At 38.7% G+C, this 17,119-nt stretch overlaps 2 protein-coding genes across 2 annotated transcripts; one reads left to right on the forward strand and one right to left on the reverse strand.

The window, feature by feature from the left end:
• Window positions 1-2,333: 2,333 nt before the first annotated feature.
• Window positions 2,334-3,030, forward strand: LOC135139005 (leucine-rich repeats and immunoglobulin-like domains protein 2). Its single transcript, XM_064069065.1, has 2 exons — window positions 2,334-2,383; window positions 2,434-3,030. The coding sequence occupies exons 1-2, from the start codon at window positions 2,346-2,348 to the stop codon at window positions 3,014-3,016; spliced, it is 621 nt and encodes a 206-aa protein (XP_063925135.1). The 5' UTR covers window positions 2,334-2,345; the 3' UTR covers window positions 3,017-3,030.
• A 9,022-nt stretch (window positions 3,031-12,052) lies between these two features.
• On the reverse strand, window positions 12,053-13,005 carry LOC135138628 (gustatory receptor 68a-like). The gene is made up of 2 exons (XM_064068606.1): window positions 12,382-13,005; window positions 12,053-12,334 (listed from the first exon to the last, which is right to left on the reverse strand). The coding sequence occupies exons 1-2, from the start codon at window positions 13,003-13,005 to the stop codon at window positions 12,053-12,055; spliced, it is 906 nt and encodes a 301-aa protein (XP_063924676.1).
• Between the last annotated feature and the right edge of the window lie 4,114 nt (window positions 13,006-17,119).

Below are 17,119 nucleotides of genomic sequence, written 5' to 3' on the forward strand. Positions count from 1 at the left end.
TCACCTAGTAAGGTTGTTGCTGAAAAACTGAAAATATTTGTAACAAATAGAGGTAACTAGTGGTCAACATGTTCTGAAACATTTAAAACTATTCTGTCAGCAAATGGTGCATAAAAAATCCGCCATCAATACGAAGAGGGAGACATTTTGAAATGAAGTGTTAAAGAAATGTTAAAGCTTCTTTAATGGTAGAAGTTTTAAGTAAGTATTACTATCCTTTTATTTCACCCCAGAATTAATATGTTATTGTCACTGAATGAGTTCCATAATTCAAACACAGTCACAGTTGCTTTACTGTTGAGCGAAATTTGTCCTTAAGTAGTTTTAAATAATGCCCTCTAGTTCTTTTTAGAGAATTCAGAGGAACAGATGCTTGATAAGTGACTACGGATTTTTAAGTGCCCGAAAAAGAATTCATCATGGAATTCTCGTGGGCCTTCTTCAATTAAATTTTGGGTTTTTTGTATTTTTTTAGGTCATTTATATTTAAAAGGAATAAGGCCGTACCTAGTACAGATCCTTGCGGGATTCCGTTTTTGATCTTACGTTATCTTTTGCTAATACATATTGGCATCTCCCGTCTAAATAGGACTGTATGAGACCTACGCTTTTATTTTTTTAAATTAAAATTAATAAACCAGACTTAACATTCGAGGATATGTTTATAGTTTCCCCAGTTCTAATTCGATTTTATGATGTGCAAAAGTTTACTTTCTTAACAATAAATTACTACTTCCGGTGAGTGGACAGTCACAAATAAGGATTTAACCATTATACAGTATAATGGTAACGGCATGGTTAAATATGTATTTATGAATGTTCCATCGCCGGCAGGAGTAATCTATTGTTAAGGAAGTTAACGTTTACACAACGGGGTTCTATCATGAAATCAAACTAGAACTGGGCAATTTATGCCAGAATGTTAGGCCAAGTTACTCCTCGAAATGCGTTAATTAGTTTATCGTTAATATGTGCGTCTTGACTTAGATTATACATTTCATACAAGAACGCGGTGAACCACTTGTTTGCTTTTTTCCTTGACTTTATAATACAGGGAAATGTGTTTCGATACCATTTTGTAATGTAGAAACAAAGATCTCAAATTTTTATTTAACATCAATATCATCATCTTGGACAAATGATCAGTCAATTTCCTCAAAATAAAAATAAAAGTAGTACCATCCAATGTTGTCAAAATTCCTCGCTTTAATTTTAGCCTACTTTGGCTATTGTTTTTACCTAGTTATAAATTATAGTATTATCATGCAATTGTTAAGTGTTGTATTATGATCAATTACATACCTAAAATTACAGAAACTTAATAGTCAACTAATGTTTTAAGTTTGATATTTAGTAATTTTAAAATTTATATTAAAATCTTTCAAAATTATTACCTGCTTTTTCATGTTTGCCACTATGCTAAAAATTCCATTGAAATCGGAATTTATTGACAGAGAATGATGTACTGCTATAATTAGAAGGTTAAATGAACTACTTGCTCCAGCGGCCAATTCATAATAAAGTTCAACACCTAAGTTATCATTAAATGGAGTGATATCAAGATCCATTTTGGCTATTATCATCACTCCTCCTTGATCTTCTGTTTTGAAAAATATGATCTTAATTTATAATAATCAGTTGAACAGAAGATTTTAATTTTTTGCTCACTTAGATAATGCACAGACATACAACTTCATTTGCTTTGTTAACTGAATTTAAGTAAAATTCGAATTCGACTAATTAGTTTCCTACAGATTAGAGTTTAAAAGTGAAACACTTTTGTCGAATTCGTGAGGTTATGTTGGAAAGATTCTTGTCTGATGGATGACCAAAATTTGTCTGATTAATTGATGTGATTTATGCCTGGGCACCCAAATTTTTGCAAGAAAACGCCCAAATTATAGAACAAATTATTATGTAACATTTTGTAACAATTTACGAGCAACGAAGAGCGATGGATTAGTTCATTTGTGGAAACGTCGTCCTAATAATTTGAAGTTCGTGGATTCGATCCCCTCATGGGCCACTTTTTCTCCCTCACACTGTGACTGCTAAACTTTTAGCAATGGTTTTTCTTGACGTTTTGGAACAATACACAGTTCCTCCTTAAAAAATTTTAAGAAAATTGTTTAGATACATGCATGTCATTTATATCTGACACGTTCTTATTTTTCAAATCAAGCAATTTTCTTATCTTTAAACACATTCCGGCTGACACACTGACCCCCGTTTCATAATACCCAAACTCGCGATAAACACTCGCAGAATTAATAATTATAAAAAGTAAAAACAAACAAAAGTAGATAAAATATTAACTTTCGAATGTACGGCGACAATTATTATCAATGTCGAAATATCAGCTACACGTCCAAGACGTTCACCAGTAGGTAACAATTTTTTACAGTATCACTTATAATTGCATTAAATTTTTAGAAAATCAAAAATGTCTCTCCTCTTTTACTCGTTCATTGTATTTTACTTTTCATTTGCTGTATCTCAACCAGAAAACTGCACATATTTTGAAGAGAAGCTATCCAAATTCGACAAAAAAGTCCCACGTGTACAAATTATTTGCAGATATGTCCCGTCCAACTTTATTATTAAATCGTTCTATTTTGTCGAACAGCCTTATCCGCAAGATCTCATTATAACAGAATCGACGATACCTGTTTTATCAGACTACACGTCTTTACTCAATATGCGTTACATCAGAAATCTTTCCCTTAAAGGCTTAGGAATCAAGTGTATTAGACCTAGAGCTTTCAGGAACATGAAGAATTTGGATGAATTGGATTTAAGTTATAATCGGCTAAATGAAATTTCCAGTGAAGCTTTTGTTGGACTTGTGAATTTAAGAAGTTTGAAGTTGTCTGCCAACAATATTTCGGTTGACATACAATATGCTTTGAAAGACTTAGCGAAACTGGAGTATGTGGATGTTTCCAATAATTCTTTAGAGAAGGTTCACACGGACGGCCTTGTTGCGAATTTAAAAGCCAAATATATCGTGCTGTAGAAATTTTGTTTTAATTGTATTTACTTTAAATGGCACAACCAAAACATTAACCCTTTTCCTCAATATTATGATCATTTAATACATACAAAGTGTTTTAAATTGTTAAAGTATTTGAAATAAAAGTTACACAACGCGTTGTCACAGCAGTTGGTGGAAGACGTTTATCGGGAAGAATTTGTCTACATAGGGAAACTCGTAAAAAAGGAGCTTTTCTAGTAGTTACCAGATTGGAAAATATTATTCAAGGCTTGTTAGTGTATAAGAAAGGAAAGGAATAAACCTTACTTAGTGTAGGTTACTGAGTTGTCAAGTAACAGATACAAAAAAATAAATCTTTGTAAGAAGATAAAAAAAACAAATTAAAATAAAATAACGCTTGCAAGGAAATAGTTCGTGTTTAACAAACAGTTTATTGTTAATTGCACAAATGAGCACAGTCGGTTTACGTCTACATCTAACTTATAGTTGTTATTATTGGGGCCTTTTTTTGGGCGCTGCGTACCTACATGCTAACGGTGCGTTTACGTCTTTGGTGGTATATAAACCTACGTCTGTGCCACCCCACATACCTCCTCTAAAAAAACTAACGGGGCAAGAACAGTTCATGGTAATCACAATACCGCTCACCTCTAGATTGAAGTATCAAACAGATAATCACAATCGACCATCAATCGCCAAACGTAACAACAAAATTCGCATATTTACAAATATCAAATATCATTGCGCTTGTCAGATCTTTCAAACAACGTGCACAGAACCGCAACATCCACAAAAATCCCCAATGGCAATATTTACTCTCATTAAAATTCACATCCAGTGTAAAACAGCAGCAGGCGAAACCCAGACACGTAAATGTCAAGAAAAAAAAAACGGAATAAAGAACACCGCCTTTACTAAGTCGCATAAATACGTCAACCTAACGATCAAGAAGAAATCCTTTGTCTAGTGAAATTGGACCTTATGAAATCACGAAATACGGTCTAAGGCGCACGAGAATCGCTGCCCGAATTTCTGCTCAATTTTGAAGAGAGCTGGACTTTGAAAAATTTGCTGAAATCCGGCAGAAGGCTGGAATTTTCCATGTCGGGTCTGTATAACACTACCTTCAGTCATGCTTGACTTATCATCACTTTCGTGCTGCGATCCTAACGTATTTTCGACTTCCGCCGTATTAAATGTTTAATCCATGCATTTTTGTCGGTGGTTTTCGATGCGATTAGTGTGAATAGATAGCGTCGAGGTTCCTTTGGGATATGAGGTTCTGGTTCGACAGAACTGTGGCTTATCTTAGTACTAATAGGGATCGTAAGCTTATTTACTGTTTCTTGTTTATTATATTCGATGGAAAGTTCGGTACTGTCTTTCTTATAGTTTCTTTTGTTACTTCAGCGTCCGATTCTCTTTCTGTTGATGGACTTTGTTGTCCTGCACGATACACCTGTGGGTTGAGCTACCTATCAGGCGCGTCCCCGGGGTTGCGGATAGGGGGAGACCGGCATTGTCTGGGGAAGGGGGTCTGGGGAGGGCGGATATGCCCCCCGGAACTAAACACTCCTGGGGGTGGTGGAAGTCCGACCTGGATTTTTCCCTTCTCCAGATATGTAGGTTAGGGCTGAGGCTCGTCTTGCCTGGACATGCCTTGGTGGTTGTCGGCTTAGACGGCCGCGAAGGCGGTTCAGTAGAGGAGGGCTGGAAATAAACGTGCCCCCCCCGGGATTAAAGCCCTGGTGTGGGGTCGTCAAAACAGCCCCGCGGACAAGCTCCCGCGTGTTTGTGCCGTGCGTGGAGACCCGTAAGGTGGGATCAAGGAATCCTGGAGGTTGAGCCCCCCTTGGTGCAGTGTGTCACCAAGGCTGGGCAACACGCCTCTTTGGCCTGGATTTCCACCAAAACGGGAGGTCGAGACTAACCCATCTCAGATCAATCGGCTGTGTCGTCGGGTCAGACCGCCGACAGGGTGAGTCCTTGGGGGAAGTGTAGTCTGAGCACGAGTAGCCTCACTAGTTGAGGCTGCGTACTGCAGGATGAGCTTCCCTGGGGGCTATATCCTTCTGCTAGCCCTGACGTCGAAGTTCGACGTCCCCTTGTTGGACTCCGTGGTGGGTGGGGACGCAGGAGGACGAAATCAAAATCCAGATTATGGAAATCAACAATAAAAAAACCACTGAGGAAGTGCCTTCGGGTGCACCTCAAACAGAAAACCCAGCCAATGAGGGGTCGCAGCCTCCTAGGAGGAAGCGAATCTGCGGGGCTGAGGTAAAAAGGCGGAGGAAGGCTCGTTTGCAGGCGGAGGCGGCGAATACCGACCCGCCGAAACCGGGTCCATCCTCCTTCGGGATGAACCCCAAGGGTAAAGGGCAGGCTACGATAGCCAACCCTAAACAACCCGCGGGCAAAAAGACCTCAGGGTCAAAGAAGAGAGTGAGGTCTTCAACCTCCACACCTCCGGCAGCTGAAAAGCAAAAGAGGATGAGGAGGCAGGAGACTACCTCTAGAGAACAGAGCTACAGGGAGGCAGCTGCAAGTCATCTCCGTGTAGCTGTGATTGATGTGCAGCATCCACTTGGTAAGTTGACTGCTGACCAGGTGGAGATAGTACAAAAGGGCCTGATGGGAGCGCTGGACAGGCAACTTGACCAGTGCTTGGCATCGGGTAGACAAGCAGCCACTTTCAGGGGCATGAAGTACACAGGGGAAATCCTAAAGATAACCTGTGAAGACGAGTTGTCCCTGAAATGGCTACAACAAACAGTGCGCTCGCTAACACCCTTGTGGGAGGGCGCACAACTTAACGTGGTCCCCTTGGCTGAGCTACCAAGGCTGGTGAGGGCGACCCCGTGGATACCGAGACCACCGGTGGATGCAGGAGTCGTACTTCGCCGCCTGGAGGGTCAGAACCAATGGGCCCACGTCAAAAAATGGCTTCTTTTCCATCGCGAGGCCAAACCCGAGGCTGCCTCTCCAGGCAACCTCTTTGTGTTTGGTCTTGGGATGGAAGAGGCCAAGATAATCACGGAGAGAGAGGGCAGAATCAACTATATGCTGTCCTCTTTCAACCTGAAACTCAAGGAGAACGAGGCGTCGGCTCAGGAAGGGCGGACCCCTATGGAAGAGGTAGAAACCCCAGGGGGTGAAGCCTCAACCAGTGGGGGCGGGCCCGCCTGAGACATATGCCTCGTGTCTCCTAGGACAATTATGGGAGTTTTTGGTTGCAGAGATGGCGCTGCAGCAGATAAATTTCATTCAGATTAACCTGCAGCATTGTCGCATGGCGACGACTGTTTTGTGTCGTCGTCTAGACAAGATGCAGAACACTATAGCAATAATCCAAGAACCATTGATAGTAAAATCCAGGATCGCAGGGTTGAGCAATTTAAATGGCACTGTTGTTTCAGGTACCACAATAGAATCTCCAAGGACATGCGTCTACATTCCGAGGAAAATTAAAGCCGTCCTCCTACCTCAGGTCAGCTCCAGGGATGTGACTGCGGTAAATGTTAAGTGTAACATAGGAAGAGGCGAAGAGCAACTGGTAATAGCATCCGTGTACTTACCACAGGGAGCACAGGAACCATGTCCAACATGGGAAATGGCGAACTTGGTGGAACACTGTGATACCGGAAATATAAACCTCATCATCGGTACCGATGCGAATGCCCACTGTCTGTTGTGGGGGAGCAAAGACACTAATGATAGAGGAAGAACACTAGCTGAATATCTTTTATCAACAAATCTAGAGATTCTCAACCGAGGCTGCGAACCAACTTTCGTAACATCACGTAGTCAGTCAGTAATTGATATTACACTGGCTACATGGGATATCTCACAATATATAATGGGATGGCACGTCTCTAAAGAGGCGTCAGTGTCAGACCATAGATGGATCATGTATACATCAAAATGTATAGACATGGAGACAAAGACGTACAGGAACCCTAGGCTGACGAACTGGGCTTTATACAACGAAGAACTGGACGACAGACTGGGGATCTCCGTGCAGTCTATACCAACAGAATACATATCGACAGAAGACATAGAGAAAACCTTGACCATTATCAACGACTCTCTAATGTCAGCGTATGAGAAAAGTTGCCCCCTAAAGAAGGAAGGTCTGGGCAAAGGTACACCATGGTGGAACCGAAGGCTGAGCCTACTTCAATCGGGGCTAAGAAAACTTTTCAATAGAGCAAAAAACACTAAGAAAACTGAAGACTGAGAAGCCTATAAAGAGCACCGGAAAGAGTTTAAGAAAGAATTAAGAAAGAGGAAACGGGAAACGTGGAGATCCTTCTGCAGCGACATATCGTCGACTGCTTCGGCCGCAAGCCTGAAGAGAGTTCTCTCGAAGGACCACACACATCAACTAGGTTTCCTAAAGAAAGAAGATGGCACCTTTACAGCCACCTTAGAAGAGTCCGCAGAACTTTTGTTGCAGACCATGTTTCCAGGCAGCACAAGGACTACCTCCCATTCCAAAAGGGATGTAGCCGGTACTCAACCTTCCCCAAAGGACTGGGTGCTGGCGGCAAAGGTAGTCACGGAGGCAAGACTGGAGTGGGCAGTGGACAGCTTTTCCCCATACAAATCTCCAGGAGTTGACGGTATTTATCCCGCCCTCCTGCAGAGGGGAATGAGCAGACTACGCCCTATTTTGTTGCCAATGCTTCGGGCGTGTCTGGCTTTCAGCTACATACCGAATGCATGGCGAAAAGTAAAGGTTATCTTTATATCCAAGCCAGGACGACAAGATTACACCTTGGCTAAATCCTACAGACCAATTAGCTTAACATCATTCTTGCTGAAAACGCTAGAAAGACTAAGCGAAAAAGAGATTCGGGAGACTGCTTTGAGCAAGCAACCTCTACATCCGAACCAACATGCCTACATCCAAGGAAGATCCACCGATACGGCCCTACACACAGTTGTAAACCGTATAGAGTGGGCGATGGAGAACAAACTCTTCACCTTAGGAATGTTTTTGGATATTGAAGGAGCGTTTGATAAAACGACCTTCAAAAGCATAGAGCTAGCCCTACAAGAGCACGACGTGGACCCCACCCTAAGTAGGTGGGTGGCCGGTATGCTGAGGAATAGGGAAGTAATGATTAATGTAGGTGGCACTGAGATCGAGGCCGTTGTAGACAGGGGATGTCCTCAGGGAGGAGTTCTCTCTCCTGTACTGTGAGATACTGTCGTTGACAGCCTGATACGACGCCTCAATGATCTTGGCTACCACACAATTGGATACGCGGACGATCTAGTCATTCTGCTAACAGGAAAAAACGCAGATACATTATGTGAGATAATGCAAGCTGCAGTAAAAATAGTCGAGGAATGGTGCAGCAGACATACCCTCTCCGTTAATGGAGAAAAGACGAAACTAATCCTGTTCACTAGGAAAAGGAAAATTGGCACACTACAGATTCCAAAAATATTTAACACAACGCTTCAACTTTCGGACGAAGTCAAATACCTGGGAGTTGTATTGGACTGGCGACTGAATTGGAAGAAGCATGTAGATGATAAAGTAGAAAAGGCACGCTCGGCTCTTTGGCAATGTCGTGGGGTGGTGGGAAGGTCGTGGGGTTTAAATCCCAAGATCACCCTCTGGATCTACACGGCAATAGTCAGACCGATGTTGTGCTATGGAGCTTTAGTTTGGTGGCCCAGAGCCAGACAAAAAACTACAGCCCTGCAACTTGAACACGTTCAGAAAATGGCGTGTCTCAGTGTTACAGGAGCAATGAGGACCACTCCCACAGTGGCTCTGGAGACTCTTCTTTGCTTAGCACCTCTTAACCTTTACATAGAGGAAGCGGCAATGACGACGTCTCTAAGACTTCACTCTCTGGGAGCATGGAACAAGCAAGGCCGCACAACGAAGCACACTCGGATCTTAACGGAGGCGTTCAACAGAATACCCTTGTTAAGGATGGGTTGTGACCGAATGGGCACAAAATTAATATGTGAGAAGACATATAGAATATCAATGAATGATAATTCAGAAGGACGAGCCGACATAGATATCTATGTCGATGGTGCCAAAACAGATAGTGGTTCAGGAGCCGGCATCTACTCGGAACAACTGAACGCACAAATCAGTGTACCTCTCGGCACCCACACGTCTGTCTTACAAACAGAACTGATGGGAATAATGCTGGGAGCTAGATTCATTGCTGAACGTGAAATCGGCAACAAATCAATACGCATACTTACTGACAGCAAGTCTGCACTACTAGCCCTGGACAGCTGTATGGTTCGATCCGGGCTGGTTTGGGAGTGCAGACAAACGCTAAAGTATGTAACGCAGAGGAATAGTGTGGAACTTGGTTGGATCAAAGGACACAGTGGCAACGAAGGAAACGAGAGGGCAGACGAGATGGCGAAGCGAGCCGCGCGCATGCCCTTCTGGGGACCCGAACCGGCAATCACGCCTTCGGTCGCCCTCTCGAACGAACTCGTAAAGCAATATACCCAGAGACGCCATGAGCAGATATGGGTGAAGTTGAGCAGCTGTCGGCATAGTAGAGCTTGTATGGTGACACCAGTCCGTAAGTTGACGTAATTTTATCTCTCACTTTCAAAGGAGAAACTGCGTAATCTGGTAGCATTCCTTACGGGATATTACCATTTTAGCACACATTTACATATTATAGTGTGGTAACAGGCCCAACCAACATCGTGGATGCAATGAAGAAGAGGAAACATCTGAGCTCATTCTTCGTGAGTGTCCAGGGCTAGCCTCCTACAGGAAATCCCTACCAGGGGACATCTGTCCTAGTATGGCAAAAATCAGGGAGTTCCCACCCTCTGCATTACTCAAGTACATCGAGCAGTTGGGTGGCTTGACGAGTAGAGGAGCGAGAAAAGACCCTGATATGGACTTGGAGAGGGTACAATGGGCCCAAAGGCGACGCCTAAGTGCCGGCTGGCTACGGTTAACCCCTAGAAAATTTAGAATCCAGTGTCCAGAAGCGTCTCAAACATAATTTGGCTTATATGGAAACCCATTTTACCATCTTAAAAATAAGTGTCACTAAGTTAAGAGACCTTAAGTCAGTCTTTGGATATAGTAGAGCAATTGTCTAAGCGATTGGAACATACCCCGGGGAGAGTAGGTGTAGTGGCACTTGAAAAGCTGCAAGAAACTTTACAAAAAAGTAACGAGTACCAAGCGCTTGAAATTGTCAGAGAAGTAGTACAAGACGAAAATATAGAAAAAGATTTAAAAATGAAACCCCCTGAAATTTCTCATTTTAAATAATCTCATCAACATCGTGTGATGTATAAAAATGCCCTAACAAACAAAAAAAAATTTAGAAAAATAATTTGTTATCTAAACTTTAACGAAGATTTAACGAAGGATAACAAAGATAAACACAAGTAACTAAGAATTCGCGAAGGCAGGCAACTAGATAAACGAGCGTACGTTGAATTTGTGAAAGCGGAACGTTATAGCGTACGGTATTTAATGTTATCCATATTATACACGAAGCAGGGGCGGCTCATGACTTGAAAAGTTGATGAGGCAAAGCACAATACGCTCCAAAATATAAATAAATCAAGATTACTTAAATATTTTCTACTTAGTCAAATAAACAAATTTGTAAACTCATTTAACTGTCCACCAAGAACCAACGTGAAGGTGTAAGGAACTCTTGTAAGGAAAGGATGGGAATGACAGGACAAAAGGAAAGGGAAACGTGGTCAGAAAAAACTAATATAACTTAAAAAAAAACAAAATTAAAATAAACTTTAAAGAAAACGTATCGAAAAAAATCAAATACAACATAAAATAAACCTATTTGATTTATAACAAAAAACAAAACGAAAAACATATAAAACATAAATACTCTGGATTTATTTTAATCTTTTTTATAGATCAATAATTAACGATTTACTCAAATAAGGAACCGGCCGTTTTAATTCCTTAACCACATACAATTTATCATCATACGTGAAAGTAGAAAAAACAGAACTGCTATTGTCATTTAACGTTAGTAGAGAAAAATTCCAATTTACTCGTAATCTTAAATAACGATTACCGAAATCAAATTATGACAAGCACAAAGCACTAACGCGACACACACAAACGTAGGCACTCGTAAGACAAAATTCTGTTACCGAAATTTTGAATCAATTTATACACACACAGATTTGTGGCAAAACAATCAACGGCCTAATTTTGAATACTTCTGCAAATGCAGACTGCATTGGAATCGCACGTTCTCCGCGCGCAAATATTGTTGTCCATCTCTTTTGCAAGCACGGAAATGAGGCTAGCCTCAATTTTGTCTTTTTTCAACTCATACCGCTTATGAGTGTATTGCAGGTTGCTTGCCTATTAACGATATGATTTCTATATCCGCTGTAGAGGCAAGCTCCGAGTTTGCCTCATTCGCGTCACAAAATACATGTTGTGTCGAGTGTTTCAGCGCGCTGTTTAATTAAGGGAGCAACGAGTACCTACTGAGATAAAAATAAGAATATAATTTTCCATATTTATTTTTAAAATTTTAGAAAAAAGACACAAATTATTGGCCGAAATGTGTCGTTGAAAATAGTAAAAATCCTAATAAGGCGTAAAATTCATTGGTGAGGCACTGCCTCACCTGCCTCATAGGACAAGCCGCCCCTGACACGAAGATTAATTCTCTTAAATCTGCCTACGTATGTATGTCAGAGACGAACAAGGGGAGACGCTGTTTTAATGTTTATTGACTTTGCTCTAAATGTTTCATACATTAAGAAAATGTTTGTGTTCAATTCTGAAAGGCGAACTAGAGGCAATCATATGCTGCAGAAGAAGTTTCTCTAACAGATCCGGCAGGTTTTTCTATCCAACAACAGTATTTGAAACCTAGAAACTTGTCCTTACATATGTCGCCTCCTATTAATAAGCACAATCTTAAGAAGAATTTTGATATATCTATGCATTTATATGAATATTAATTTTATTGTAGAAATTAAATGTAGGTTATCTGCTAATCTAACAATAATAAAATATGTATGTATATTAATTCAATAACTTGGCTTTCATATACCCGTATTGTTTGTATCAAACTGCACCATGACTATAAGCAACGTGGTTACAGTTCCCAGAAGTTTAAAAATCGTCGACCTGTCTATATCAAAAAAACCAGCAGCTGAAAATTTTGGAAAATTGCGAATTACGAAATCAATGAATTCGTTCACTTCAACCCGCTGGCGTGACAATGCAGAAGGAAAATTCTTTCGTAGCTTGTAAGCAAAACCAACAACCTTCAGCGCTTCCTTTAATACACTGTCGCACATAACAATCAGCATGCAGTTTCCCAACTGGAACATTCTATTTAGCACAAAAAAAGTGACAAATATCAACTTACAAAAATCATTGACACTACCAAAACATTTGAAATAAAAAAGTGGTAATATTTATCAGGATTAAACCGGAAGAAAAACAAATCATCGATGTAGTTGACAAAATGGAGCGTTGCGTAAGATATCATCAAAAGTAGCGGAATACCAAAAATGTCGTTAAAGTGGTCAACACTTTCTTTTAAAGTATAAGCAACATGTTCCATTTTTTTCATAAACAATAAAAACTCGTCTCCGGATATTGATTTGGTGTGAAAAGTTTGGTGGTAGTTTTCCAAGAAGTTGCGCAGGTAGCGATATTTAGAACGCAGCATACCAGTAACGACAAAGATCAAATATCCAAAAACAAACTGAGTGTAGATTTCAACATCAATAACAGCGATGTCTTTTATAGTTTTGAAAACCACGATCTGATGGAAAGCGTAATTCGAACAGAAGAGAATTATCCAGAAAACAATATTGAGCAATATAAAATCTAAATGTAGTGGAATCTTGTGTATATGTTGATCACACTTGATAGTTTTAATCAAGGCGCTCCATTGCTTCTGGTGATAAAATGTCGTCGAAACAATGGTGTAGCAATTAAATAAATACGCTATGATGTCCATCAAGATGCTAACAACACGCTTCATGTGTGTGTATGAATTTAAATAAGAACGATCAAAGCTGGAAATTATGACCCCGACCGTCAAACTTATTATCATCAAAACTGAATAAACTTTTTTTAGTAAATTTGGTTTTCTTAATGGAACTATTATGCCTAAAAATTTATTGGTAGCTATCACCAATTTTAACAACTTAGCACTCATACTATAGCACCTTAAGTGATAACCGGAGTCAATTTAGAAATTATTGTTGTTCTGTTTATTACCGAAAGAAGAGCCAAAACAAATAATATAGTTAATGGGTTTATGTTATTAATAGTGGAAGTTTCCTTTTACTCCTTTTAATTTATTAAATTGAAGAATCGCGTTCGACCACATTACAGTAAGAGTGCAAAAAAATTTCATTAGGTTTTTACAGTCGAACGCATAGTAGTGTCCAAATTATGCAAATGTAAGTGGGTGTTACAATCTAATCTAATTACACGAATGCGTATAACGTTTACCTACTTCGTAAACACGGCTTTTAAGTGTCCTAATAAATATGCTTCCGTATCAACTTTTTTAGTGATTTAGATAACCTGTCGTCCTAGAAAATATTTTACAACTAATTATTTATTTTTGCATTTCCACAATGTATCATAAAACTACCAGGAAAAGGAAGTAATTCTGGTTTTACTTGAAATTTATCTTTTGTTTAAATATTATTGACATTATTTTCTTAGCGGCACTTATGAACTTTTTTAATCAAAGCATTATTGTCAAAAGAAGTATTTGTTTAAAATGTGCTGAAAAGATTTTATTACCAATTATCATACTGTTCATTTTGCTACACTTTGCGGAAATATAAACCAAAAACGGTGTAATTGTTTTTTATTCTGTTATTTATTATTTATTTATTATTATTTTTAAATATGCACAAGTATAGTTTGTCCTTTTCAAAAGACAAAAATAATAATTTGATGTACGATTTCGTCTAATCACTCTGTATAACTGGTATTAAATTAGAGAATCTAGGGGTGAACCTCAGTGGAATCGTTTGAAACGATATAACACCATTAATATTTAAATGAATTTGTTTACGTAATATGTTTGTTTTTGTAGAAAAATGACTCAAACACGTGTTCATTTTTATCGTTGAAAATAACTATAAAGTTTCAAATTTTAGTCATAAATAATTGCAGCGCCTTGACCTGTTCGGAAAAATATTTATCGCAGCGATAAATCAATCTTTTCAAGATTTATAGTTACCCGTTATATTCTAATATATTATACATTTCGTTATTAAGTAGGGGGGTAATTTACAGCTTCATTTTACTTTAAAAATATTAATAATAATAATAATAAATTCATTGTGCAAAGAATGTAGTATATTTAACCACGTCCATTACAGAATTTGACTTTCTTTCTTCAAAAGATCGAAAGCAATCTAGGTTCTACAAATTCATAATTTTATGGAAGGTTATAAAAAAAAATCCTTATTTAAAGCTAAATGGTTGGCAATAATCCAGTCCTCAGCAAGAGAAAGATATCTTAAACATTTTATTATTGATATTTTGCTCGGTTGAATTTGTGGGCATTGGTCAGTTGCGCACCGCGGTCACAAAGATCTGCATATAATTTTAAGGATTAATACCACAACCATGTATTACCTGTTCTAATAGTTTATGTGGCTGTTAGTCGTTTAAGAATATATAAATAGTAGGATTCATACTTTCAGAGACACAATTGTATAATTATTTATTAATCATTAGGTTTCAATTCATTTGCACATTTTCAAATATGTTCGTTCCTGTTGAACTGTAATGTAGGAGAATAAAAGGATTGTACTGATGTCTTCTTATCAACTGGTACTAATTGTGGTATCGTCCGTAAACAAGAAGACATTTAGCTTTGATAGATATTCGGGTCATTTGTGTTTATTCAAAAATAACACTGACTCTAGAATAGACTCTTGTGGAACGTGAATTTGATCAGATAATAAATTATCATCAAGAATAAATCATTAACAAACTGTGTTCTGTTACTCAAGTTGATTAATATCAGTATAATGATAAGGAGATAATATATTGTCCAGTTCTATATAATGTAAAATTTGCCAAAGCAGCAGTTTTTCGAACGCTTTCAAAAAAATTGATCGAAAATTAATTCGACAGAACTTCCCTCGCTTTTGCTCAACAAATACTGCTTCTCTGAAAAAAAATATAAAATTTGATTTTGTGGAATTTCACTTTTTCGTGATAACCTCAATGTAAAGACAGTTGGGACTCCCGAGAAGGTTTCACATTCTAAAAAATACATTTTACTCCCCCGAGAAGGTTTCACATTCGTTAAAAAACGACATTTGGCGCCCTGAGAAGGTTTTAGATTTTTAAAAGAGACAGTTGGAACCAGCGAGAAGGTTTCACATTAAAAAAAGACAGCTGACGTTCCCGAGAAGCTTTTGCACTAAAAAAAAAAGATATTTAGGGCTCCCGACAAGGTTTTTAATAAAAAAAAAACAGTTGAGACCCCCGAGAAGATTTCACATTAAAAAAAGAGACATTTGGTGCGCTTGAGAAAGTTTTACATTAAAAAAAAACATTTGGGGCCCCGGAGAAGGTTTCACAATAGAAAAGGAGACATGTGGCGCCTCTGAGAAGGTTTTACATTTTTAAAAAAGATAGTTTGGACTCCCGAGAAGGTTTCACATTCTAAAAAAAAACATGTGACTCCCCCAAGAAGGTTTCAAATTAAAAAAAAACTTTGGCGCCCCCGAGAAGGTTTCACTTTAAAAAAATACAGTTGGCGTTCCCGGGAATGTCTTACATTAAAAAAAAAAGATGTTTAGGGCTCCCGAGAAGGTTTTCAACTAGGAAAAAAAAACAGTTGAAACTCCCGAGAAGATTTCACATTAAAAATAAGACATTTGATGCGCCTGAGAAGGTTTTACAATAAAAAAAAAACTATTTGGGAACCCCGAGAAGGTTTCACAATAAAAAAAGAGACATGTGGCGCCTCTGAGAAAGCTTTACATTTTTAAAAAAGGTAGTTTGGACTCACGAGAAGGTTTCACATTCTTAAAAAAGATATTTGGCGCCCCCGAGAAGGGTTTAGATTCTTAAAACGACATTTGACTTCCCCGAGAAAGTTCTACATAAAAAAAAAAATAATTGGGATTCCCTAGAAGGTTTCACATTCTTCAAAAAAGACATTTGGTGCCCACGAAAATGTTTTACATTAAAAAAAAACAATTGGGAGTCCCGAGAAGGTTTCACAATCTTAAAAAAATACATTTGGGAACCCGAGAAGGTTTTACATTTTTAAAAAAGACAGTTGGGACCCCCGAGAAGGTTTAGATTCTTAAAAAAAGACATCTGGAGCCCTCGAGAAGGTCTGACATTTTTAAATAAAGAAGGACGTTTCCTCAGTTTTTCGGAAAAGTAGGGTGGAGATGATTAGCAAAATTTTGGTTAGCATTTAGCCATCTACATGATATTTCTAATATATATACAGAATTTGGCAACAACTGGTCCAGCAATTTCGGAGAATACTAACTTTCTAATAAAAATGGATACAGAGACCAGATCGAGAGATAGGAACGGGAGACTACTTTTCTCGTACGCTAGGGGTCATGAAACGTCGAGAAAATATAAAAGTTGCCATTCGTCCGATAGACATTATTACTATACTTGCTTTGCTTACGCTTATTAGCTACGTGTCTATGGCTATATTATCATTAACATTTGCTTTTTTATAAACAAGTAATACAGATGTAATTTTTAAACAATCAGAAAATATTTTGCTATCAAGACAATAATTTATCAACCTTGTAAGTGGATGAATTAAAGCTTTTTTAACATATTTCTAAAACTAAGTTGATGAACTAAAAATATCTTTAGAACCACATTTCTTAAAAGTAATAACTAATAGCATTTCTTATATCGACTTGGGAGTTTGTAAATAGAAATATATTTTTGTTATCTTTCTGAACTGACTTGCATGCTAGCCAGTGGCGTAAAGAAGAGTCCTGTAGTCCCTGCGCTGCGGGGGCGCAAGTCAAAGGGGGTTTGTGTTTATGCTTCGAAAGAATTCGACTATTAAGCACGTCCACGTAACCAGCATTTCCGGCGCCCAAACAAAGTATGCATTTGTACCAAAAAAA

Source organism: Zophobas morio, unplaced genomic scaffold (genome assembly GCF_036711695.1).
Source record: "Zophobas morio isolate AGI-343-1 ecotype UQ-CSIRO unplaced genomic scaffold, CSIRO_AGI_Zmor_V1 ptg000030l, whole genome shotgun sequence".
Lineage (NCBI taxonomy): Eukaryota > Metazoa > Arthropoda > Insecta > Coleoptera > Tenebrionidae > Zophobas > Zophobas morio.